The sequence below is a fragment of the Pristis pectinata genome, chromosome 4 (assembly GCF_009764475.1).
Source record: "Pristis pectinata isolate sPriPec2 chromosome 4, sPriPec2.1.pri, whole genome shotgun sequence".
NCBI lineage: Eukaryota > Metazoa > Chordata > Chondrichthyes > Rhinopristiformes > Pristidae > Pristis > Pristis pectinata.
This window is the reverse complement of record NC_067408.1, coordinates 97,411,805-97,439,050: the sequence shown is the minus strand read 5'-3', so window position 1 is coordinate 97,439,050 and position 27,246 is coordinate 97,411,805. Positions and strand designations below refer to the sequence as shown.

General features: G+C 39.3%; 1 protein-coding gene across 1 annotated transcript; it reads right to left on the bottom strand.

Moving 5' to 3' along the window:
- Positions 1-464: 464 nt before the first annotated feature.
- Positions 465-27,223, bottom strand: zbtb11 (zinc finger and BTB domain containing 11). The gene is made up of 11 exons (XM_052014855.1): positions 25,919-27,223; positions 23,900-24,138; positions 20,333-20,564; positions 18,190-19,097; positions 16,421-16,597; positions 15,521-15,727; positions 13,112-13,256; positions 10,330-10,447; positions 7,775-7,933; positions 3,721-3,896; positions 465-2,506 (listed from the first exon to the last, which is right to left on the bottom strand). Exons 1-11 carry the CDS (start codon positions 26,226-26,228, stop codon positions 1,890-1,892), a joined length of 3,288 nt encoding a protein of 1,095 aa, XP_051870815.1. The 5' UTR covers positions 26,229-27,223; the 3' UTR covers positions 465-1,889.
- Positions 27,224-27,246: the final 23 nt, after the last annotated feature.

Below are 27,246 nucleotides of genomic sequence, written 5' to 3'. Positions count from 1 at the left end.
AACTATTGCATTAACCTTCCAAAACCACTCTTTACCAGATAGGTCAATACCACCAGTTACTGGGAAATGTCAGCTAGTCACAGATTTTCCTTCCAAGGAAATGCAGTGCAGGCAGACAATAAGGTGTAAGGTCATAAGGCAGATTATAAAATGGACTCTCAACCTCACAATCTACCTTGTCATGGTCTGCATTCTGTTATTGTTTTTCCCTTGTACTACCCCAATGTACTGATGTGATGAAATTATCTGTATCTGAGCACTGTACCTCAGTACATGTGACAATAAACCAATTTACCAATTTATTGTTGGTGATCAGTTTAATTTCTGGAGCCCAATCCCATGTCCTACAATTATTTTGGACTACTTTCAATATATTAATGTTAAAGGTGCCACCATCTTCAAAAGGCATTTGGGGATGGGCATTAAAGGCGATCTGTGACACCAAAATTCTGTGAATATCTTTTATAATTCAATTCAGCACTTAAGACAACTGAAGCTTGTACTGACACCAAAACAATTTTAATATAAAATTGGTGTTCTCTGACAGAGAAAAATTAAACTAATGAGACGTCATAGTTTTTTTTTAATAATTATGCATGGAAGCTTACAGCCAGACAAGACAATTTACAAATGGAAAAAAAAATCCTGATTGCACTTTTAAATAGTTTTCCCCTAATATATATTTCTGGAATGCAGAGATCATCAGGAAAACCGCCGACTTTTCAGTGTTCTATATTACATGGAGGTCTTTTGCAAGTTATTTTTAAAGTCACATGTACATATACAGTTTGATTAACAGTGACTGAATTTTGAAAATTATAGACATGCATAAAGTGGTAAATGTATAAACCTATTATATGCACATTTATTTACATAAATTACAATTCACTCATTTGCCCAAAGGCCTCCTATTGGACAAAGAAAAGTAAACCCATCCCTGTTGTTACCTGAGATTAGTATTTCTAGATTTACAACACTTTCCTTACAACTGAAATTGTGCAATTTCACAGATAAATGTAACAACCTTGGGGGATTTCCAGATTTATTCAAGATAAGCTTCATCTGAGTAAATTTAGCACAACTAACATATGTTGAGATGACAACAGCCCTAGGTTTCTCCTTTATTAATGATTTTATGGAAGTTAACAGTCATGGTATCATCAGGACTCAACTTGTCTAAACACTTCTCTAAATCTTAAATAATTCCAACAGGGCCTTGAGTTAAAATTAAACTCCACATCTGGAAATCTATTTTCTACTTATTCAGAACAAACATTGTGCTTATAAATATATCATCCTGTTCATTTCAAATTCTACTGATTCCTTGCAAAATATACAAGTTAAGTGAGATCAGTTCTCCACTTCCATGCTACAGTTTGTGTATCTGACCCATTCTTGTCTGAATAGTGCACATGAAATTAGTCAACAATTTCCACATGTAAAAATGTGCCTGTTTTAAGAATTTCTAAATGCTTATGTGTTGCAATCTATAAAATTCTGATCTCCTGCATAAAATACTGATAAAGGACAGTTTCCATTGAATTTATCAAGGCTTAAAGTAAGGAAGCAATGAAAAAAAAATTGCAATTGCAGCTAAAATTGCTGGAAGCTCAAACTTTACTGCAGAATGCTACAGGCACATCTCATAAATGTAAGCAGTTCAAAATGTCTTTTGGTTTTAGAACTCAAACCTTCCCTTTATCATTATTACTTACCAACTATGAATTACTGTTCTGTGAGAAGTCCAATATATACTTGTAAAAGTCTGCCAGTTACGTATTTCTGACCTTTGCAGGACCAGGATTGATTAGGGAAGAATGGTTTAACATAAACAAATTCCCACATTAAGTAATGCACACAATCAGTTATCAGGATATGTCCCAAGATTTTCAGTTTCCTTGTACATTTTCTTCAGCCTCTCCAATATGGGTGACCTCAACTTCCACAGTTTCACCAATTTCATTAAGTTTCTGTCCTTGCTGTTGAGAGAGTACATAGTTAACCACCTGCATAATTCCATGATCTGTTAGCGTGGGCAATGCCTCATCTTGGCTTTCCACACCCACAGCTTCAACAGATTCTACCGAAGTCACCGCCTCGACAGCCTCAACCGCCTCGACAGCCTCAACCGCCTCGACAGCCTCAACCGCCTCGACAGCCTCAACCGCTTCTCCAGCCACAATGACGGTCTCAATTTCTTCACCAATTAAATCTGATTTGTCCAGTTCATCTTGCATATCAGCAGCTAAGATTCTGATGGCGTGTTCTACTTGTGTTCCCTGATTATGAAATTGAAGTGTGTCTTTCTCTAACATTATTTTGCCAGGAACGTGCTCTTTATGAAACTTAGTCATATGTTTACGCAAACTACGAGCATCAATGTAGGCATCATTGCATATTGGGCAGACATAAGGCCGTTCTCCTGTATGCGTTCGTACATGCCGTTTAAGCGAGCGTGCATCAGCCCAGGCTACTCCACAGGTCAAACATTCAAATGGCTTCACACCTAAAATAAAATCATTCAAGCAGTAAAGAACCAATACTACACTTCAAATATTATTTTTTAAATTTAGGTTTGTCCCTTTTCATGAAGGATGCAATACCTTTGAATGTTGCTGACCAATTAAAATGTAGCCCTCTCCACTAGTTACCGAACAGTTTTAATACAATATATTCAATATTAGATTAGCTATTTTAAGTACAGGCCGTAGGGAAGGCAAAGCATAAAAGTGAAAGTAAAGTTTTCATTCTTAGCTGCTACAATAATAAGGCTACTTTTTATATTATTTCTCTTGCCAATATTTTGTCTGCAAATACAGTAGGATTTCTGAATGGCATGGGAGAAATTATATTAACAGAATTAAAGTTTATTTTATCAAAATAACTTTAGTTCTATATTTACTATGATATCCACTGGAGTCAGGTTGACATGTTAAAATCTAGTCAACAGCAAGCAATCTGACAAAATTCCATTAACAAAAAAAATAAGATGCAGCAGTTGTGAAACACAAAAATAATAACTTTCTAAACCCACTATTTTTCATACTACTATAGGCAAAGACGCCAACATAATTCTGTTTTAATGTTGAAAGTATTTGTAATTTTAAAAAAGACAGCTTCAAAATCACTTTGTAATAAGTAAAAAGTGAAGGTAAAAGTACCAACCAGAAGACAAGGAAGCCAGCACAGAAGAAACAAGAGAGCTAAAAAGAAAGCAAAATTATTTCTTGATACACCAGCTAGAATTGCACTTTACTGGATTGCTTACACTGTAGCTCTGGAAGGAGTTTCAGTATCAGTTTAAGTTGTATCAGTCTAATCCTAAAATATAAAAGAAACACAGCTGCAACCCAGCGAGAAAACTTCCACTTCAGCTGAAGAAGGGAGGAAGGGAGAACGGGAAACAGTGCCCCAGTGAGTTTAAAGGGAGCACAGGAAACAGTGTCGCTGTGAATTTAAAGGGAGCACAGGAAACATCATCTGGGTAGCCAGATGCCAAACCACTGGGAATTTTGAACAATTAGGTAACAGATTATTGAAGCTTTACAGAATAAGTGATTTAAAGAGAATATAGACAATGGATTTATTTTAAAACTCCAGTTTCTTTCATAATTTAACACAGCATTGCAATTTTTTCACATTCTTAAAAATGTGACAACAGAAAGGCAAGGTTTAAAGCCAACAATGATTTCACTTTTGCTGAATTACATTATCATTTACCTTGATGATTATTCATATGCCTCCGATATTCTCTAAGTTGTGAAAACTTCTTCCCACAGTGCTCACATGTACGGTCAAGCATCTGCTTTGCTCTGCCTTTCTTGCCATGTGTGGCTTTTTTGACATGTCGCCTAAAAAGAGCTTTTTCAAAGAATTCTTTTCCACAAACATTACATCTGAAAAGTAGAAAATATCAACATATGATGCAATGTTTCTTACAAGTCTCGTGATTATTTTTCCATGAGTCACAGTGGGTTTTGGACTTCAACAAACTGGAGGAATTATGGCAACTACAAGACAACCCTAACCAGAATTAAGTTTAGTCACTCAGGTTTCTAATAGATATAAAGTATTAAGATATCCATGAATTAATAAGCATAAAAAGATTACAAGGATTTCCCAGGAATGATCTTCTAATGATGGAATCAAAGTCTCCTGCCACACTGACAAGCAGGCATCAGTTTTCACACTGCACTGATGGAAGAAGCGCCCAATCCCGGAAACACAAAACTGGAAGCACAAATCACAATGCAAACCACAGATGACAAATGGATGAGCTGTCTCGTGTTATAGAATTTTACAATTTCTCGATCTCAAATTAGAGTCACAGAGCTGTACACCCCATTGGCCCATCACGTCGATGCCAACCATCATGCCCATCTATACCAATTCCACTTGCCAGCATTAATTCCATATCCCTCTACGCCTTGCTCATTCAGCTACCTGTTTAGATGCCTCTTAATTGTTGTTGCTGTTCCTGCCTCCACCACCTCCTCTGGCAGCTCACTCCAGATACTAACTACTCTGTGTGAAAAATGTATACCTCAGATCCCCTTTAAACCTTCTCTCTCACCTTAAACCTATACCTTCTAGTTTCAGACTCCTCTATCAAGGGAAACAGACCCTGGCTATCTACCCTATCTATGCATCTCCTAATGGTATATACCTCTGTCATGTCACCTGTCAGCCTCCTTCCCTCCATGGAAAACAGACCCAGCTTATCCAATGTCTCCTTATAATTCAAGCCCTCCAATCCACGCAACATCCTTGAGAATCATTTCTGCACACTCGCTAGCTTAATTACATCCTTCCTGTAGTGAAGCAACCAGAACAGCACACAGTCCTCCAAGTGGGCCTAACCAATGTTTTGTACACTGTAACTAGATGTCACAATTCTTGTCCTCAATGCCTCTGCCAATGAAGGCAAGTATGTCAGATGCCTTCTTCACCACCCAGTCTACTCATGCTACCACTTTCTGGGAACTATATATTTGTAGCCCTAAGTCTCTGTTCAACAACTCTGCCAGAGCCCCACTATTCACTATTTATGTCCTTGCTTAACTTCCCAAAATGCATCATTTCACATTTGTACGAGTTAGATTGCATGAACTATTCCTTTGAGCACTTTCCCCATTGATCAATATCCTGTTGTAACTTAAGGCAACCTTATCATTGTCCACTATAATCATAAATTTTCATGTCATCTGCAAACTTACTAATTATGCCACCTACATTCTCAAATCATTAATACACATGACAAACAACAGAGGACACAGCACCAATCCCTGTAGCACGCCACTGATTGTAACCCCCCACTACCATCTGCTGCCTCCTACCACCAAGCCAACTTTGTAACCAATTAGCTAGCTCACCCCAGATCCCATGTGTTCTAAGCTTCTGGACCAGCCATGTGGGACCTTGTCAGAGGCCTTTCTAAAGTCCATGTAGACAACATCTACTGTTCTGCCCTCACTAATTCTCTTGGTCACCTCTTCAAAGTCATGAGACATGATTTCCCAAAAACAATGCCATGCTGACTTTCCCAATGCAAATAAATCTTGACTCACGGAATCTCTTCTGATAAACTTTCCCACCAGCAATGCAAGGCTCACCTGCCTGTAGTTCCCTGACGTATCCCTTCTGCCCTTCTTCAATAAAAGCACAACATTAGCTATCCTCCAGTCTTCCAGTACCTCACCTGTGGCTAATGAAGTTAGAAAAATTTATGCCAGGGCCTCAGCCATCTCCTTTCTTTCTTGCAAAAACATCCTTGGATACACCTTGCCAGGCCCCAGGGATTCATCGACCTTTGTGCATTTCAGGATCTCCAACACTCCTCCTTCCTAATGTTGATATGCTCCAGGATATCACTGCTCGCTCCCCTGAACTCACTAGCTTCCATGTCCTTCTCCATGGTAAATACAGACGAGGTATCCATTTAAGACTTTGCCCATTTCCCATGGCTCCACACTTAATCACGTTGATCCTTAAGGGGACCTACTCTATCCCTAGCTACTCTTATGAATATAGCGATAGATCTTTTACAATTATCCTTTATCTTATCTGCTAGGCATATCTTATGACCGCTTTTTGCCTTCCTGATTTCCTTCTTAAGTGTACTCCTACATCCCTTATACCCTTCAAGAGATCTGGTTGATCTCACTTCCCCGTACCTGACCTATGCTTTCTTTTTCCTAACCAGATCCTCAATATACCTCGTCAACCAAGGTTCCCTAATCTTGCCAGCCTTGTCCTTCACTCCAACAGGAACATGCCGGCCCTGAACTCTTCTTATCTCACTTTTAAAAGCGTCACATTTGTGAGACATCCCTTTACCTGCAAACAACCTCTCTCAATCAACAGTTGAGAGCTCCTGTCTGATTCCATTGAAATTAGCCTTCCCCCAATTGGGACAAGTCCCATCTTTTTCCATGACTATCTTGAAACTGAAAGAATTATGATCACTGGTCCTAAACTGCTCTCCCACCAACACGTCAACCAAACCTACTGAAATACAATTTATGACTGAGCAAACATTAGGCGGAAAAAAATAGCTAGCTTGGATGGTTTACCTGCAAAGATTTAAAAGCATACCTTGGAAAATGTGAGGGACTCTGCTCTTATTGTACAAGAATGAGAAAATGAAACTGAACCCAGGATTCTATGAACATCAAAAATATGCACCTCCACATGTGCAAAGGAAGTTGCTCATGCTGTAATAGTTACCAATAATTTCTCTTTGATTCACAGCAGATAAAATTCTTACAGAGATCATGCTTTTGACTAAATCAGCAGAGGAAATTCTTCTGCGTGGTTTCTGTGCTAGTTGCAGAACACTTAACATGATTTACTCACTCTGCCATAATCAGGAAAGTTGTAAGGAAGAACTTCCAGAATTGGCTAGCATATTTAAAAATACTGTTTGGCAATTAAAAGTTTGTTTAATGGATTAATAGTAAATTAACTCTCTTTTAATCACTAACAATGCTAAATAAATATTCAAGCTGTTCAATCAAATACATGAATGTACATGCCTATAGCCAAATATTACACCCCCTTTTAGATTTCTTTATCATTTCAAATAGAAAACATTGAAATCTCATCTAAACTGGTTGCCAATACTGCATTTTGATCAATGTTTACTAACATATTAAATAATTGTGCTACTGGACAGCTAATCCAATGCAAATTTAAACATTTTTTCTTTGAAGAAAAATGCTGCCCCCCCACCAATAGAAATCTCAATCTTGAAATGATTCTTGACAGAATACAGATTAAAATGAGCACTTAACTACTGCATGATTTCTACAAAACAGATCCCAATTCACCAGGAATTTTAAGATAAGAATTTTGAAGACTGCAGTACTCGGATTATCTGAAGTGACGCAAGAATGCTGAAATTCATGTTTCCTACATTTAATTGTAATTGATATGCTGTTCAATAGCAACTCACCAAATGCAATCACGATAAAAACATAAAAAATGAAACCGGATACTGGTTAAGTAATCTTGGTGATACCAGTAGTCATTGGAAAATTAGCATCAGTATCCCTGCCCTCATCACTACTCCCATCAGAAATCGCCACCCTTCTCAACTCACAATCCAAATAAACTCATCTACTCTTATCTTCTTCAAAGTTTTCATTTAATAATTAAACCATTACATACATCAGTGTAATATGAGTAATGTTCTAATTAACATTCCTGTAATGGAACTGTTAAACTTTTGTGACATACAAATTATTCTCCCTATGCAAGAACTGATTGTACTCACTTGTAAGGCTCTGTAACAGAATGTGCTTTTACATGAGAATACCAGTCCTTCTTCCAACTGTAGCACTTCCCACAGATCTGGCACTGAAATGGTTTAACACCAAGGTGCTTGTACATGTGTTGCTGCAGGTCACGTGCTTCATAAAAACTTCGTTCACATCTACAAAAATAAAGACATCCTCTCAAAAGACATTCTCGTTTCAATTTAACTACAAATAATCACTCTTCTAATTAGGTTTGCAGTATCATGATCTGACTGATAAATGTGAACGGCAAAGTTAAACAGTAAAAATAAAAGTGAACCCAGGAATCCAAAATTAAATGGCATGATAGAGGATCCTAATACTTAATATTCAAACACGTCAGTCCTAAACTACATTAAGAGAAAACCATATTGCAGTCATCTCCATCCAGTTTTCTACTTTGTGTCCATTTATTCTGACTTTCATTTAGCCAGATGTCTACATAGGCATAAAATAGAACAGTACAACACTGAATAGGTCCTTCGGCCCACAATGCCTGTACCAATAATGCTGCCTGTATGTGCTCTATATCCCTCCATCTCCTGCCTGTTCATGTGCCTGTCTAAATGCCCCTTAAACACTGATATCTACATCCACAATCTCCCCTGCAGTGCGTACCAAGCACCTCTCTCTCACTGTGTAAAAGAAAAACTTGTCTCACGAATCTTCTTTAAACTTACCCTCTCACCTTAAATCTATGCCCTCAAGCATTTCACATTTTCACTCTGAGAAAAAGATCTATGCCCCTCATAATTTTATATACTTCTATCACATCGCCCTTCAGCTTGCAACACTCCAGAGAAAACAATATAAATATGCCAACATTTCCCTATAGCTAATACTCTCTAACCCGGGCAACATCCTAATGAATTATTCTGCACCCTCTCCAAAGCCTCCACATCATTCCTACAATGCAGCAACTAGAATTGTACACGATACTCCAAATGTGGCCTAACCAAAGTTTTATACAGCTGCATCATGACTTCCCGACTTTTAAACTCAACACCCTGACTGATGACCCTGGCTTTGCTTACCATCCTATCTACTTGTACTGCTACTTTCAGAGAGCTATGGACCTGCACCCCAATGTCCCTCTGTATATGAGATCTCCTCGGGGTCCTGCCATTTACTGTATACTTTCCTCTTACACTTGACCTCCCAAATTGCACCATTTCATACTTATCTGAATTAAACTCCATCTGCCATTTCTCTGCCCATATTTCCAACTAATCTATATCCTTTGACAACTGTCCTCACTATTCACAACTCCACCAATTTTCTTGTCATCTGCAAACTTACTAATCAGCCTACTTACATTTTCGTCCTATCATAAATGATAGTGATCCCAGCACTGATCCCTATGGAACACCACTGGTTGCAGACGTCTGGTCAGAATAACACCCCTCCACCAGTACCCTGTCTTCTATGGCCAAGCCAATTTTGAATCCAATCTACCAAGTCACCATGGATCCCATGTGCCTTAATCTTCTGGATCAACTTGCCATGTTGTCAAATGCCTTACCTAAGTCCATGTAGACAACTTCCACTGTCCAACCTTCATCAATCATCGTCATCACCACCTCATAAAACTTGATCAAGTTTGTGCGGCATGACCTCCCTCACACAAAGCCATGCTCTCTCTAATATGTCCTTACTTTTCCATATGAGAGTAAATCCTATCCCTAAGAATCTTCTCCAATAATTTCCATACCACTAATGTCAGGGACACTAGCCTATAATTTCCAGGATTATCCCCATTTCCCTTCTTGAATGAAGGAACAAGATTGGCTATTCTCCAGTCCTCTGGGACTTTGCCTGTAGAAGATGCAAAGATCTCAGTCAAGGCCCCAGTAATCTCCTCTATTGCCTCTCACAATAACCTGGGTTAAATTTCATCAGGCCCTGGGCCCTTTATCCACCTTAATGTTCTTCAAAAAACCCAACACCTCCCCCTTGATATCAACACACCCTACAATATCAACATAACCCTCCTGATCTCAGTATCATCCATTCCATGTTCTTCTCCTTGGTGAATACTGATGCGAAGTACTCATTCAGTACCTCACCCACTTCCCCTGGCAACAGACAGAAATTTCCTTCTTTGTCCTTGAGTGGTCCTACCCTCCCCCAGCTACCCTCTCGTTTTTAATGTATATATAAAACAACGGATTCTTTTATGCTGCATCATATACAGTAATGTGACAGAGTAGATAGCTCATCCTTTATAAAATGCATTTATTGTACAGAAATCAATTTTATGAAAAGAGCAGGTCCTATAAAGGGAAGCGTGTAATTGTTCTGTTCAATTATTATCCCAACAGCAAAGATGAAGAATTAGTCATAGATGTATGGCGACTTCACAGAATCATAACCTTGTAAAGTACATATGTTGGAAGTAATCGAGGTGATCAATCATGAGAAAAATTCCATGTGTCATGCAAAAACCAACCCATTTTTGTTTATCATATAGTTTCCATTGCCCTGTAAATTACTATAAAAGACCATTTTTAAATGAATCATTCCAATAACTTACTGGGTGCATTGAAAGCTTCTGATTTCAGGCTTTGGCAAATGTCTCTTTAAATGTTTGCTGAGACCAGAGGCACGTTTGAAACATTTTCCACAAGTTGGACAAAGGTACTTGGATTCACCTGAAATATTAACCGAATACCAAGCAAAATTTAATAAAATATCTTTTGAACACAGTATGAAACAAAATCCTTATAAAATGGGGAAAAAAATACAAATCAAACGTAGACTTATCTGTAGTAGTATTTTCCCAGTTTACTAAAAGCAATTAAGGAGAACGAAAAGGAAAGGCAAGGTTAAGTAATTTTTGCTCAGAGTATTCTGCCTTTGTATCCATTGATTAGAGCCTTACAAAGAAGCTCCGACTCCTTCACAAGGTTAAACAGAAAATACAGTAGAAAAGCCATGGAAGGAGAGTCACAGACTAACAGAAACATAGAGCTCAAAAACAGGCCCTTCAGTCTACCTAGTCCACACTAACCATCAACCGCACATTTACACTAATCCTATATTAGTCCCTTCTTTATTCTCCCCATATTCTCATCAACTTCCCACAGATTCTACATTCACCTACATAGTAGGGGCAATTTACTGTGGCCAATTAACCTACCAACCCGCAAATCTTTAGGAAACCCATGCAGTGACAGGGACAGCAAAACTCCACACAGATAGCACCTGAGGTCAGGACTGCACCTGGTCTCTGGCACTGTGAGGCAGGAGCTCTACTAGCTAGATGCACCACTGTGCCTCAGATTTGGGGGGGGGGGGGGGGGGGAGGCGAAGGCATGGTGGGTGGAGGCAAATAATGTTCAATGAACAGACATAATTAATCTTAGTAATCTCAGCAACGGAGAGAAAATAAGGTTCAAAATTTACACTGAGGGTGCAAACAATCTGGCTCAATCTGAGACAACTGCTAGGAGAGGAGATGGTGAGAGAATGGACTTTAGAACACAATATTTTCAATTCTGCAAGTGTCAAAAATGCAGGAAGATGTCTCATACCACTTCACAAGATTGTCAAACAACATTTACTTAGGAGATATTAGGCAGGTGACTAAGTATTGTAGAGCTGAAGAATACAGAGATATGGAACAACGAGGACACAGAAAGAACTGAAGATAAGGATGAGAATTTAAAATCCAGACATTGCTTGATCTGGAACAAGCTCGAGCTAACAGGTGAATTGGAGTTGAAACAAGTTAGAACACCAACAGGAGATTTAAATGACTGCAGGTTTATAGGAAAAGAATAAGGAAAGCTTTAGAATAGTCAAGTGTAGCGGTAACAAGGCTACGGAAGAGAGTGCAAGTAGCAGATGAGCTGAGAGGCACGCCGTGGGGTAAGGAGGTGGGATAGGAAGTCTGAAGTTGAGCTCAGGATCAGGTATGAAGTGTCATTGAATCACATAAGCACAGAAAGAGTCCCTTTGGCCATGCCAACTGTTAATTACCAATCCACTTTAATCCCATTTACCAGAACTTGGTCCATGGCCTCCTCTGCCTTGTTAATTCAAGTGTTCATCTAGGTACTTAAATATTGTGAGAGTATCCACTTTATCCACCTTTGCAGGCATTGCTTTCCAGATTCCAACCACCCTTGTGAAAAATTCTTCCTCGGGTCCTGTTTAAACCTCTTCCCCCATAATGTAAACCTGGCTCCTCATAGTTTTGTATTCCTCAATCAGGCCACCAGCAAACCACACCCCCATCCCCTCCAAGTCTATTCCACTCTAAGGAAAACAAACCCAACTATCCAATCTTTCCTCATAGCTAAAACACTCCAGCCCAGGCAATATCCTGGTGAATTGCCTCTGTACCTTCTCCAGTCCTATCATATAGGGTGATGATCAGAAGTTTTGGTTTCATTTGACAACTAGCCTAGAGACAATTGAATTTGATGACTGAGGAACAAATTTTGCAGAGAGGGCCAAAGATGATGGTGTTGGTCATTCCGTTATCAACTGGACAAAGTTTCTGTTCATTCAATAATGGATGTAGTCAAGCATTCAAACAGTTTAGAGACAATAGAAAGGGCAGGAGATTTGGTGGTGAGGTAGACCTGGGTATCATTATTGATGATTTCAATGAAAGGCAGCATGTGGATGAGAAATAAGAGGGCATGGATAAATCCTTGGGAGAACATCAGAGTCCAGTGGGAGAAGCTATCATTGCCTATTCCAAAGCTACAAATGGAGAAACAAGAATGGAACCAGGTGAGTATAGTCTATCCTGTTGGATGACTGGCTTTAGAAAAGAAGGATGATGAGGTCAACTAAATCAAAGACTGCAGACGGCATCAGAAGGATGGAGGAGGAGAAATCATCTTTGTCACAATCACATTGGCTGCCATTTATAAATTCCAACAAGATTGTTTCAGTATTGTAGATAAGGCAGAAACCTGATTAAAGGGATTTCAATAAGTTGTTGTAGCCAAAAAGTGGATTTGACTTTCCTTCACTCTTATCTAAGTAAATTAATACATAATAAACTCCATACAGCCAATGATAAAGAGGCAAAAAATGTGGGGGAAAAAGAAAAGAGGAATATCTCCTGGATGGTAGCACTGAATAGCATCCAAGGTTAATCAGCAGAATGTCTCTTCACAGATTAAGACAGAACCATAAAAATGTTTATTTTTCTAGGTAATAAAGTATGATACCACCAAAACAAATGAAGCAAGAAGAGATGCATCACAACTATTGAAACCTTTCTGGAGAAGATACACTTGGAACTCATATTTTCTGTCAACTAGCAATCATGGATTCTGACATTACTGTTTCCTTACCTGTGTGAACACTATTGTGCTCCTGAAGACTACGCTTTGTAGCAAATGATTTTTCACATATTTCACAGCTAAATTCCCTTTTACCTTCATGGTGAGCCATGTGTAGTCTTAGGCTATGTTTATAGCCAAAGGTCTTCCCACATATCTAAAGAATCAAGAAAGTTAAAATATTATAACAGTCTTTTGTTGCACTCGGCAACAACCTAAAATTATCCACTCCTGTTCTGAAACATCAAACCCCTTCAGGAGTTAGGCACTTAAGCACTGTTTACTTTCTAGTTCCTTGTTCAACCAGCTCTAATTAGCAAATCAAACCTGATCCTGTTCTCACCCACTGTTCATACTTGTACAAGTGATTAATGTACAGTAAGAGGATATCATGGCAATTTTTTTCTTTCTTTGCACAGTGGTGTTTCCTACAGCATTACATCTATCGGTTCTGCAGTTGAGACCAGGTCAATCTGAGACCCTTAATGGTTTTTTTTTAAACTCGAAGACAATAGTTTCATAATACTTGATTAGCTGTTAATTTCCAGAAAGTTAGCAATTTTTATCATGTGCTATGCTTAATTACTTTTGGTAATTAGTGACAATGACATCATGAAGATGGTCTTGCCTAGGACACTGTTCTGGGGTGAACAGACTCAAGCAGTATCAATGTTTTACTAGCCAATATATATATAAATATTAGTTTACTTCCTTTCTAATTTAACAATTACTTACATTGCAATAAACTACCCCATTCTTTGGTATTTTAAATATCATTATAACAGTAAAGCAGTGGCTAAATTTTAAAAGTACTTCCATGGCTATGAAGCATTTGAGAAATCCTGAGGTTGTGAAAGCTGCTGTATAAATGTAATATTTTCCATTTTTTGTGTGCTTGTGTCATTTTAATAGAATATACTTTCAAAGTGTTCATGGTATGTTGTTCACTGTTGAAAAATATTCTGCCTTGTACCAAACAATAACCAAGTCAAAGGTCTATAATATGAGGAATTGCAAAAAAACAATGATTTGAAAAACATTTGTTAAATTTTCTAGTTTACTTCTTTGAAGTATTCAGTACGTTAAAAATAGATTCATTTCTGCGTTTATACCATATGGCGACCAGATCTCCAGTGTTTCTCACATGTCGGGAAGACAAAGTCACACTTGAATTGAAAATGAGAAAACTGCAATACTGAATATCTGAAATATAAACAGAAAAGGCTGGAAACATTCAGCAGATCAGGTAGCATATGGGGAAAGAAAAACAGAGTTAATGTTTCAGGTCAGAAAAGGGGAAGAGAGAAAACAAGTTTAAGTTCCAGAAGGAACAAACACAAAATGCTGGAGAAATTCCAGCATTTTGTGTTCCTTGCTCCATATTTCCAGCATCTGCATCCTCTCTTGTGTCTGAGTTCCAGAAGAGATGGGGAGGGAGATACAGAATGAATGGGACAAAGTGATTATCTTTGATAAGTGTGAAGCCCTTGGCACCCTGACCTCATTCTACTGGAATATTCCTTTAGTTCTATTCATCCTTCCCACACCCTCCCTACAACTTGAACAAACTTGTTTTCTTTGTTCCCAGTTCTGATGAAGGGCCTTTGTCCTGAAACATTAGACATTTCTCTTTCCATAGTTATGATTCATTAAAGGTTTCCAGCATTTGCAGTTTTTACAGGATTTGAATTTATAGGTTCAGTGGACTGAGAAACTGCGGGAAGTTTGTGTTCTGCTGTTGGACTCTACGATGGGGCAAATGTAGACTGCACTGAACCTGACAGCAGCAGCAACAAGCTGCAAAATCTCTGAGACTTGTTTGTACAGACACAGAAATGCTGGTATTTGTGTAGAGATTTCAGGCCATTACGGATTAGAATGCACAGGATAAAAAAAAAATTACAGTTCATGATCATATATCTAAGCATTAAGAAATTGCTTGTGTAAATGAGATCGACATATATTCTTTTTTTTTGCAGTAATTCCATTCTCCATAGTAAACAATATTAATTTTAAGGGCTGCCAATGTCAATCCTGTTTCATTAAATGATTTTTTTCACTGCTATTAAGAATATGGTAGATTTCAGCAATTTTGTAGAATCTTTATCAACAATCAGAATTTATGATCTAAAATTCTATAATTCAAAGCGAGGAATAACATTGCTAACTGAAGGAAGGGATATTCAGTTAGAAAGTTAGCAGAAATGTGCTGCAATGCGAGTTTTTCTCAGTCAATAGCTATACTAATTAAAAGCACCTTAATTTTCCTAGATTGTGAAATCAGATGTCAGTTCAAACCTCACTATTATAATATTAAAGCTCTGGAGACTCATAGCATCTTTAACAAAGAAATCTCTCTCTTCCAGTTCTAGCCACCAACAAAACATTTTTCTTAAAATGCAGGCAAAAATCAATTCTCACCTTACACACATGTGGCTTGACACCTGTGTGCTTAAGCATATGAAGTCGCAGGTTATAAGGCTTTGGCAGTGTTTTTCCACAGATGTCACAGATGAATTGTCGCTTTGTCCTTCCCCCAGGACTCTCATCTATTTGCTCACTGCTCCTTTTGTGGCGCAGAAGATGAGAAAGCAGAGAAGCTTTGTAGAGGAACTCCTTCTCACAAAGCTGAAGTAATAGGAAAATGAATAACTGATATTTTGCTCATGGTAAAATGTTAGAATTAAACATGTTTCACTATTTGCATTAATTCTACTGTCCATTTTTTTCTCTATTCCTGCAGAAGCTAAGCACCTTTTTGATAGGAAGCCTATACAGACAGCCTTTATTTACAAGTACAAAAAGTGCATGCTGGTACTTCACAGGAAGGCATCATAGAGGGACCTAGTCACTGGCATTCATATAAGATTAAGAGGAACTAATTCAGCACAGACTTTTCTAACTGAATGATCAGTACTGTATCATATAATTGATTTATCTGCTAAGGCATATTTTTGCTTGATTTTTTTCATATAGTTTTATATCAGGAGAAACTGCTATACGTCTTTCTTCTCAATGCAGCCCTACTCAAAGCACGAGGTAGTTAACAGGACATTCATAAAAAAGGAATCACTAAAAGGAGTAGTAAATATCTGTATCACAGGCTTGTCAAAATAACAGTAACATGCATCAGCAAATTATCAGTTATAATTGAACGACCATAAAATTACTAAAAGGGTAATTGCTCCGAATCTGTAAAATTTGCATCTTGTGCACATTAAGATTCAAAATGTACAAATCTAAAACTGTTCCTACCAGAAGCATAAGACAATACTAATATATTTTACAGGAGCAAATATTTTTCAATTCCTCAATTCTTACTGGACATTTAAATTCCTTGATTCTGTTGTGGGTCATCATGTGCATCATCAAGGTGTAACGCTTTGGGAAAGCCTTTCCACATTCATTACATTTATGCTCCACCTCTGCATCATCTCCTTCAACGGTGGTTCGTTTTGGTTGCATCTTTCTGCCTCTCTTCACCAATTTCTGGGCAACCTGTGGAAGAAATTTTTTCATTCTTTATGTATATGGGTATCGGTAAGTCCAGGTCTCCAGCAACACAGCTTTACTGTTGTTCTCTACCAACTGTCAGAGAAAAGCCCTGATTTATACAACAATTTTGATGAAAGAAGCCCTCCATGCTCCAGCTGTCCCTGTGCTCATCCAAGACCAAGTGTTATCTGCAGGTGATGCTAGACAGGCAATCTACTCCCAGGCCTCTGAAATGCTGTTCTGAATCTCATCAAGGATGCCTGCTGTGATATGGATAAAAAATTGCTATTTATGCAAGTGCTCACAGTGCAACAAGTGCAGGATCAGCAGCGAGAAACCTAATTTCTCTTCACTAGCTCATTAATTGGTGAAGCCAGCTGTAACACCCACAAACCAAACTTAGGACCCCCCCACCCCCCCATTATACAAGTCTGCAACTCATCAAATATTTCACTGAACTTAAGGAAAATTTATACATTTTAGCCAATACATAAGAAACAGAAGAAGGCCATTCAGCCCCTAGCACCACACTAACCTCAAATCCTCGATTCCCTTAATATCCAAACATCTCATGATCTCTATTTTAAATACTCTACAAAACTGAATATCCACAGTCCTCAAGGGTAGAGAATTCTTAAGATGCTACCCTCTGGGTGAGGAAATTTCCTCTCATCTCTCTCCTGAATGATCAATCCCTTATTTTGAGAGAGTGATGCCTGGTTCTAGACATACCAGCTGGGGGAGACATCATCCTTGCATCTACCTGGTTAAGCCCCTTACAAATTATGCACATTTCAATGAGATCATCTCTCATCTTTCTAAATTCTAATCCACTGTTCATGCGACAAATCCACCACATCAGAAATCAATCCCCAATATATGTTTATTCCTCCCAAGATAGGATGACCAGATTTGTTCATGATATTCCAGATGTGTTCTCCTCAGAGCACTATAAAATCGCAAAACATGTCTACTCAAATGTTCTTGCAATAAACATTAGTACTCCATTTCCCTTACTCAGTACTCACTGAACCTGCATATTAACTCTCAAAGATTCATTTACAAGGACATTCAGGTCTCTCTAACTATTCGATCTACCATTTACATGCAATCAATACCACTTGTGATTTCAATACTACTCCAATTCCTTTTGCTTTACATTGTCTTCGCAAGCCATTTGGTTATACTCAACCACTCTAGATGGTGGTTTATCACTACAACTGCAGGGCAATTATGATGAGTAATAAATGTTTACATGAACAAGGATGCCATAGCTCAAGGATGAAGTAAAAAAAACAAAAGTGCCAAGCAGCATTATCCTAAAACAAATCAAGAAAAACACAGAATATTAGATATGTTACATGCAGTACAATATTTACAAAGTTTTAAGGGCACTGACAATAAATTTTGCCTCATTCACAATCAAAATAAACCCAAACTTTTAGTGTTGTAATGAGAGTCTAAATATTGATTAGTTCAATAGATGAAAATCATAAAAAAGAACTTCCATAATAGATTAGAACAAAAATATCAGATACGATACTGAACTAAATTTTAAACCTGATATTATACCTCACTGGAGTTATGTTTCATACCTGTTGTGTTGCAGATTTTAGGTTGCTTTTTCTAGCTCGCAACTTCTTCTCCGTGCCTTTGTGTAACCGAATATATCCACCTTCAGCCAAAGTACGTTGTCGTAACCTGCTTTTGTAAGTATCATCTAAGAGGCATTTGGAAGAAGAGGCAACGGCAACAGTTTTCTGTTTGTCATGCAATTTTGGTGGCCTACCACGCTTTCGTTTAGGTACATCTGACACACTTGTATTCAGGGTCTCTGGCACCTCCTCCTTTACTTGATCCTCATTCCCATTCCCATTTACAGTAGGCACATCCATCTGTTCATCAGTGGTAGGGGTTTCTGCCACATCCTGGGCATTATTCTCTGTACTTTCCAGATTTGGCATCCTTACACTAGACTCCATCGATTCAATTTGGTCATTAACCTGATTGTTTTCAGCACCACTGTCTTCCACAGAGCAGTCCAGCATACCCTGAATTTGCTGAACTGTCAGTTCTTCAGCTGTATGTACCACTTCTGATTCATACATTACAGCTTCTTTTGGGGCCTCATCTTCTACACCAGTGGCAGGAGCTTCAGTAGGTACAGGAATTTGTATAGACTCTTGCAGTACTACAGTTATGGAACCATCAGCAGTGTTTTCAATGGCTTCAGGCTCTGGATGTTCTAAAGTATTAACATCCATAGGCAACTCCACTTCTGTGCCATGGCCTCTGGAATTCACAGTTTTTACGTCTGCCTTTTGGTACACAGTAATCTTCCTTTCCTCCAGCTGTTTATGCACATGTTCACATATCTTCAGAACTTCATGCATTAGTAGATGACGTGCCAATGTGGCAACATCAGCCATGTGGCAGAAATCAAATGCTAAGACAGACGTGTAGGCAAATTCCAACAATGGAAGAAAGCTTGTTTTATTAAACCCTGCAAGGAAATATAAAAAGTGAGAAGATTTACATGAATGCTATTTAAAACTGAAAATAATTATAAATATACTACTGCAACAGTTTGGTCTTCTTACTGCATTGAAGCACTAATGCCAAATGCATGGAAGTGACAGAATGCTAGTATGACTGCCCCTTTTGCAGACTCTAGTTGTTGCAATCCATGCAAGAACCAAAAGTCAGGAAAATATTGGGAAACTTCACATATTTTGGTGACTGTTTCAATGTTCTGTCAAAATTATCAAGGATTAAGTTGCCTAATTTCTGGGAAAGATGTATTCATGAAGCTCACCATATTAGATTGTAAAAGAGCAAAAAAAATAAGCATGATTTGAATTTAAATTATTTGCTCATAATCAGAAATATGCAAGTTGCACAAGTACACAAATTTTCAATTAAAGACTCCTCTCTCAACTTGCATTGCAAATGTAATATTTAATCACAGAAATGAAGATGTGCATAGAAAGATCTAGAATCCCCAATTATTTGTAAAAAATCATAGTAATCTAATCCCTTCACAAATTACAAGGCAAACTTATGCAAATTCACCACAATATACCAAAAGTCAAGTGTAGAAATGTGATGACAACAAGATAATGAGTAGAGATGCCCAAGGGAAAATAAGTATACACGTAAACAAGTTATGCAAGCAACCTTATCAAATTTCAAACATTAAAAGTGAAAGATAATAGAAACAAGTGATTCCATCACCCAATCATATTTTTGAGGAGGTATCCAATGGTGACCTAAACGATTAGCAATGATTCGGTCAATGAATGAATGAATAGCTGAGCCATCACAGTGTCATCTGGGTGCAGTACACTTGTCTAATTATACTGCATCTGGGGCCATGTGGGTGCATTAATGCCCTCAGGAGAAAAATACAAGCAAGGAAAAAAGGAGCAACACCACAATCAAGAAAAGTTAAAAAAAAACTGCACAAATTACATCACTGGCTTCACTACATACATCAGCTTTAAAATGCTACAGTTAAGACTGCATGTAGGTCAACAGGCATTAATAGTACCTGTGCTACTGACTTAAAACATTATTTTTGCCATCATCAGTTTACGCACTGTACAGCAAAACCCTTTAGATTGTTTAATGTAATTTGGTTAAACTTATCCTCCCCTATTCCTTAGTAAAATGAAATAATGGTGCAATTACTGAGAGTTCTTGCCATAATATAAATATAGTTACTCGATTATTCCTCACCTGAAAGGTCCACAACAGCTTCATGACTGGAGAGTGCTCCCTTTTCGATGAAGAGCTCTCGAAAATATTCACTGCTTGCTGCCAGAATGGACTTATGTGCTTTGTACTCCTCTCCCTCAATCAGGAGTGTGACATCACAGAATTGGTTGGAGAGCCTCTGAAAATTCAATTGCTCTAACACTATTTGACAGTGTTTTTCAGATTCCTGTTTCACAAGGCCTTTGCTATCCACCTGAATAAAACAATTTATTTGGCAATTTCAAATCTGCGTCAACATGATTTATGTCAACCAACAATTATCTGGTTACGAACTTCTGAAGAACTACTAAAAGTGCCATTACAACTTCAACTAGCATCCTACTAGCTCTGTTGGAGTACTTTAAAATTATGGCTGGGTTTGATTGATTGAGGAACCATAGCAATGTTTCCATTTCTGGGGTTGTACACAACAAATGTTCACAAATATATAAGAGCTATCAGTAAATCAAATTAGAATCAGATTTATTATCACTGATATACATCGTGAAATTTGTTTTGCGGCAGCAGTATGGTGCAAGACATAAAGACATAAAAATGACTACAGGTTACAAAAATAAATAGTGCAAAAGAGGAACAAAGTAGTGTTCATGGGTTCATGAACCGCTCAGAAATCTGATGACGGAGGGGAAGAAGCTGTTCCTAAAACGTTGAGTTTGGGTCTTCAGGCTCCTCTACCTCCTCCCCGATGGTAGTAATGCGAAGGGGTCATGTCCCAGATGGTGAGGGTCTTTGCTGATGGATGCCACCTTCTTGAGGCACTGCCTCTTGAAAATATTCTCAATGGCGGGGAGGGTTGTGCCCATGATGGAGCTGGCTGAGTCTACAATCCCTTGCAGCCTCTTCTGATCCTGTGCATTGGAGCCTCCATACCAAGCGGTGATGCAACCAGTCAGAATGCTCCAGGAACTTGAAGCTGCTCATCCTTTCTACCACTGACTCCTCAATGAGGACTGGTGTGTGTTCTCCCAACTTCCCCTTCCTGAAGTCTACAATCGATTCCTTGGTCTTGCTGACGTTAAGTGTGAGGTTGTTATTGCGACAACACTCAACCAGCTGATCTATCTCACTCCTATACACCTCCTCATCGCCATCTGAGATTCTGCCAACAACAGTGGCATAATCGGCGAATTTATAGATGGAGCTTGAACTGTGTCTAGCCACACAGTCATGAGTGTAGAGAGAGTGGAGCAGTGGGTTAAGCACGCATCCTTGAGGTGTGCCTGCGTTGACTGTCAGCAAGGAGGAGACGTTACTACCAATCTGCACTGACTGTGGTCTCCCAATAAGTAATTCTGGACAAAGAAATCTGTCCTGAATTATTCATTCAATTTACACATAGTTTTGGTACAATTGTGACTCCATGTTTTGGTGTGAGAATATGCAACTCACTACCATGTGAAATGGTTGAACTGCTCAGCATTGATGTCTATAAGGGGAAGCTTGGTAGATATAGAAGTAAGAAAGGAATACAAAGGAATATGGATACGTTTAGATGAAATAATGGATGAGGGGCTTATACAGAGCACAAAACTGGCACAGATTATTGAACTCAATGGCCAGTTTCCATGCTGTGAAATTCTATATGACAACCGAATGTGCTTCAAGATATAAATGCCTGAGAATGTGGGAAAAACAAATCAACTGAATAAGGTCATCACTTAGTGACTTCAGTTTCTGCATTTTTTTTATTCTTCCTTAGTGATTGGTGTATGTCAATTAACAGAAGCATTATAAATTATCCATATAGCTGGCCATGAAACTGAAGTTAAGCAAAATTGTTCATAAGCAAGATGTAATAGGGCCATACTGAATGTGCCATACAAGGGTAATGTGTTAAAAAAATGAAATAATTTACCTACAAAATGAGTTTTATACTCATTTAAAACCAATTATTTATCTAACCTGTTAGACCGGTTGGAGCCATTGGCACTCAGTTGTTGAAACTGAAAACTCATATTTCTACACACGCACTGTGAAATGCAAAAGTCCAGGATGGGCTCTACTGCTGAACTTATAGAATCCAGTAGTGGAGCTCCTGGCCTTGCTGGGATTACTAAGGATAAAGATTTGGTGGGAGAGGCAAGTGGGACTTGACTCCTGGATCATAGACTGTTTAATTTTAATGGGGAGCGTGAAGAGTTAGGAGGCAATGGGAAGATAAGTGAACTTTCTCCAAGGCATTTTCCTTTTAAGGTTTAAAATTATTCATGTGCATTTTGTATTTCTGGTTAACTTTTAAAATAGTTATTTTTTAATTTTAATTGAAAAATATTCGATTCCGGGGAACCTTGACAGGATGGATTGAAGATGTTGGCACTTGGGAGAACTTGGAATGAGGGGTCACTGCTTAAAAATAAGGGGTTGTCCATCTAAGATAGACTTAAGATAAAATTCTCTCTCAGATGGTCATATATCTTCAAAATTCTTTTCCTCATGGGGCAATGGAAACAGAATCAGAATCTTTGAATATTTTTAAGGTAGAGATAAAACAATTACTCAATCAGCAAGAGGGGGGGGGGGACTTGAAAGGTTACTGCACACAAACAAGAGGCAGAGTTGAGATTATGCATAGATCAATCGTGATCCTTTAAAGGCAGAGCAGGCTTGAAGTTCTGAGTGGCGTACTCTTAAAATTTGCATTTTTTGAAATAATTAATTTAAGCATTTTTTTTTAAATGCTTGATTATCAGGAAGCAACATCTACCGCTGGCAATGCCCAGCCTAAGCTGTGCCAGTTGTCATGGATATCACAGGTGTTTTGGGAGCACAGCCTCTTTAATGTACTGCCCAATGCTTTGATACTGCCCAAACCAGATCATTAGATTCAGCAAGATATGACCACCTTATCCAGAGCAGGTAAATTTGGGGTGATTAAAACATAATTCTGGGTGGGATGAGTGGGTCAGTGTGATCTGGCTAAACAATTCTGTTTCTCTCTCCATGGACTGCATGATCTTAAACATTTCTCGTATTTTCTGTTTTAATTTGGATATGCAGCAACCACAATATTTTGCTTTGATCTCTACTCTCATACCCACTTGTTCTTTCTACCTCTCATCCCTAGCCTTGAAAAGTGAAGAAAACTGACATAATAGTTTTCCTATCTGCTATATGCTAACATTACTGTCAGATTTACCAATAAATAACAACTTGAATGACTATTAAATCTTATTCTTGGTGCAACATGGAAGCATTGAGAAAATGAGCTGGAAATAATCTATATGAGTAGTCAATTGTTATTTCAAGGTAATTTATACAGCAGTATTCCACACATGGGTTAGATTCTTTTCAATTATCATTGCAAATTAATCAAATACTGCACGCTTTTTCTTAACATCACAATGCATTGTTACTTAAACATTTATACTGTGCAGATAGGGCATTTTCTGATCTTCTAAACTAAATATGAAAACTATCCTGTTATTATAGGTTATAAAAATGAAACAAAAAGATCAATGTGTAACACCCAGACTTTCAGTTGAAACTTTCCAAAATCCCTTAAGTACTCATGTGATCAATATTACTTACAAATACCAGTTCCTGCTTTGGGATTGTTTTCTTTCTGGTAGGCCTTGGGGGAGCATCAGATCTTCCCTCAGAGTTACTCAACTCATCATCAGTTTCATTGCCATTACCCACCACTGGGGCATCTATGCCTAGCTGTTCCAGGATTTCCATTGTATCGGCACATACTGACTTGTTTCGATCGATCTTTTCCTTGCATTGAATACATTCTTTGATGTAGTCTTTCACTTGCTTAAATATACCTGAAAATGAAGCAAAATGGTACTGGTAAATTAGGAAAGAAAAGGGAGTTCAATTCACCCAATTCCATGAAAAAAATGCAAAAATCTCATTTTAAAAAATTTCAAAATTAATCTGGAGGGGACATGGTTAAAACGATTCACTTGTACTTTTTCCAGTTTAACGTATTGCATTTCATGGTCACATTGAAGATGCTCATGCTCACATTCAATCTTTCATATTAAAGATCTACATCCATGCTCACATTCAATCTTTCACATCGAAGATCTACTTCTATTCAATACACATGGGCGACCCTGAGCTTCCAGTTGCCTGTCATTTTAATTCTCTACATTGGGCTCTGTTGGCACAGTGTAAGCTCAGCAGCTCATCTTTCAACCAGGCATGTTACAGACCTCAGGGCGCAACAATGAATTCAACAATTTCAGGTAACATATTTCTCCAGTTTGCATCAGAACTGGACAGTTTTTCTCTCTCCACAGATACTACCTGACCTGCTGAGTATTTCCAGCATTTTCATTTGCACTAGATTTCCATCAACTGCAGTGAAACATACCTCACAGTTCTGGCATTTTCCCTATTTTTCTTTGTTCTCATACATCCCCTTCTACTTGCATCTCCTCCAATCAATTAACAAGCTTTCACCACCGTCTCTCAGATGGCCCTTTTGTCCTCCCCACCCCTCCCCTTCTCTGCTAACTGTTTTATTTCTAAATATTCCTAATTTTTATGGAAGGTCAGTGATCTGAAATGTTAACTCCATTTCCTATTCCACCAATGCTGCCCGAGCTGCTTTTATAATAGTCAAGAAACTCTAGGAAAACTCACTTGCAATTTACTAGGGTTAAGGAGGGAAAAAAAAATTCAATGCTCTCAAACCTCATTGTTTCTCCAAAATTAATGCTGTCAACATCAAATGTCAATCAATGTCATTCCATTAACTCTCAAAACAACACCTTTAAGGATCATCTCATCCATGACATTTCATACATATGCCTTTTTCAAAAGGGACATGCTTTCAATGCTGACTTGCACTGATAATTTCACCCATTACTGATCTATCTTCACTACAAACATCCAACTCCTCCATTTACCGCCACCCCCTACTTATCAGCAGTCTCTTTTCCCTCCACCACTGCCCTTGCTCCACTTTCGTACCCACAACCCACCCAGCTCCACTCCTGCAAGTCACTCTACCGCCAACCCATCGGATCATACTCCTCCCACCTCCTCACCAATGGTTTTGCAGGATAATGTTCTAAAATCAGGTCCTATTCAAAATAGATTCCCTTGCTATCACTCTTATTTTTCAATTTTCTCCACTCCCTCCACATTGCCATTCCCTCTTTCTCACCTCTCCATCCACCCAGTGTTCCACAAGATTTTCCTCCAGGTCTGATCCTGTTCACTTTTTCCCCAAGCACAGGCGCTGTACATCTATTCTCTCCCACCTTCACCGTTCATTCCCCACTGAGGTTCTCGATACTTTCCATACCCCACCTCCCAGTAGTGGCTCCGAATGATGTTTCTGCACGGCTGATCCCGAGTGAAGTGGAAGCCCACTCTCTCACTCCTTCTGTCGTCTGTGGTCACCCCTCTCACTATCCTCCTCCTCCTCCTCCCCCACCATCACCACCCCCGCCAAAGTAGCTCCCGGAGACGTTCCTCCGCGTCTGGTCCACGCTGAAGCAGAAGCCCCCGCCGTGACCATTCTCACCTCCACATCCCGCAACCCCCCCCCCCTCCCGAACTCCCGGCGTCTCTCCCCCCCCACCCACCAACCTCTCCACCAGTAGCTCTGCGAGATGTTCCTCCACGTCTGGTCCCGGGTGAAGTGGAAGCCCTCGGCGCTTTCGTGGAACGAGGCGATCAGCTCCCGGCGAGTGCCGGCCTCCAGCACCACCTCCAGCTCGTCGAACTCGTCGCGGTCCTTGCGTTTCTTTTGGTAGTACAGGGTTCCGCGCCGCACCACGTAGCAGGCGGCGGCCTTGCGGATCTTCCTCTTGACGTTGCCCTCGGTCCCCGGCGCATAAGGTTCCTTCTCGTTGGTCAGGTACCGGATGATCGCTTTGTAACTCTCCTCGTTCGACATGTCACAGCCCCTGCGGCCAGGCCGGCTGCAGCCCAGGCCTCACCAGGTTACGTTTAAAAAACAAATGATATTTTTAAAACGGAAAAGTTATTTAGATATTTTATTTATTAAACGTTGGATGGTTTCGGCCGTAGGGAGCGGGAAAGGTTTCCTCGGATAGATAAAATGGCTGCTGCACAACCGGAGGTGACATAAGACGATGGCGACCCCTGAACCGGAAGAACGTTCTCGGCCAAATGGCCGCCGCTGCGCCGGTGGTTGGAGCCGCGACTCTCCCGGGGAAGGATCCCCAAGGGGTGCGGCAGGCGACGCGGCTTTTCCTTCTCGGTTCTTCCAGATTTTTTTTATGGGGAGAGGGCTGAAATCTATCCTAACAGTGCTCACCAGCGCCTCTACTTCCTCAGGAGGCTGAAGAAATTTGGTTTGTCCCCTTTGACTCTCACCAACTTTTACCGATGCACCATAGAAAGCATCTTATCTGGATGCATCACAGCTTGGTACAGCAACTGCTCTGCCCAAGACCGTAAGAAACTGCAGCGAGTTGTGGACACAGTCCAGCGCATTACGGACACCAGCCTCCCTTCCTTGGACTCTGTCTTTACCTCTCCTTGTCTTGGTGAAGCAGCCAGCATAATCAAAGACCCCACCCACCCAGGACGTTCTCTCTCTCCTCTTCCATCAGGTAGAAGATAGAGGAGCCTGAGGGCACGTACCACCAGACTTAAGGACAGCTACTACCCCACTGTGATGAGACTATTGAACGGTTCCCTTATACAATGAGATGGACTATGACCTCACAATCTACCCTGTAGTGTCCTTGCACCATATCACACTCAACTTTCTCTGTAGCTATGACACTTTACCTGTACTACATCAATGCACTCTGTACTAACCCAATAACTGCACTGTGTAATGAATTGATCTGTACGAACAGTACGCAAGACAAGTTTTCACTGTACCTTTGTACAAGTGACAATAACCAATAAAATAACGAAGTGGAAAGGGGCTGAGAATCTAG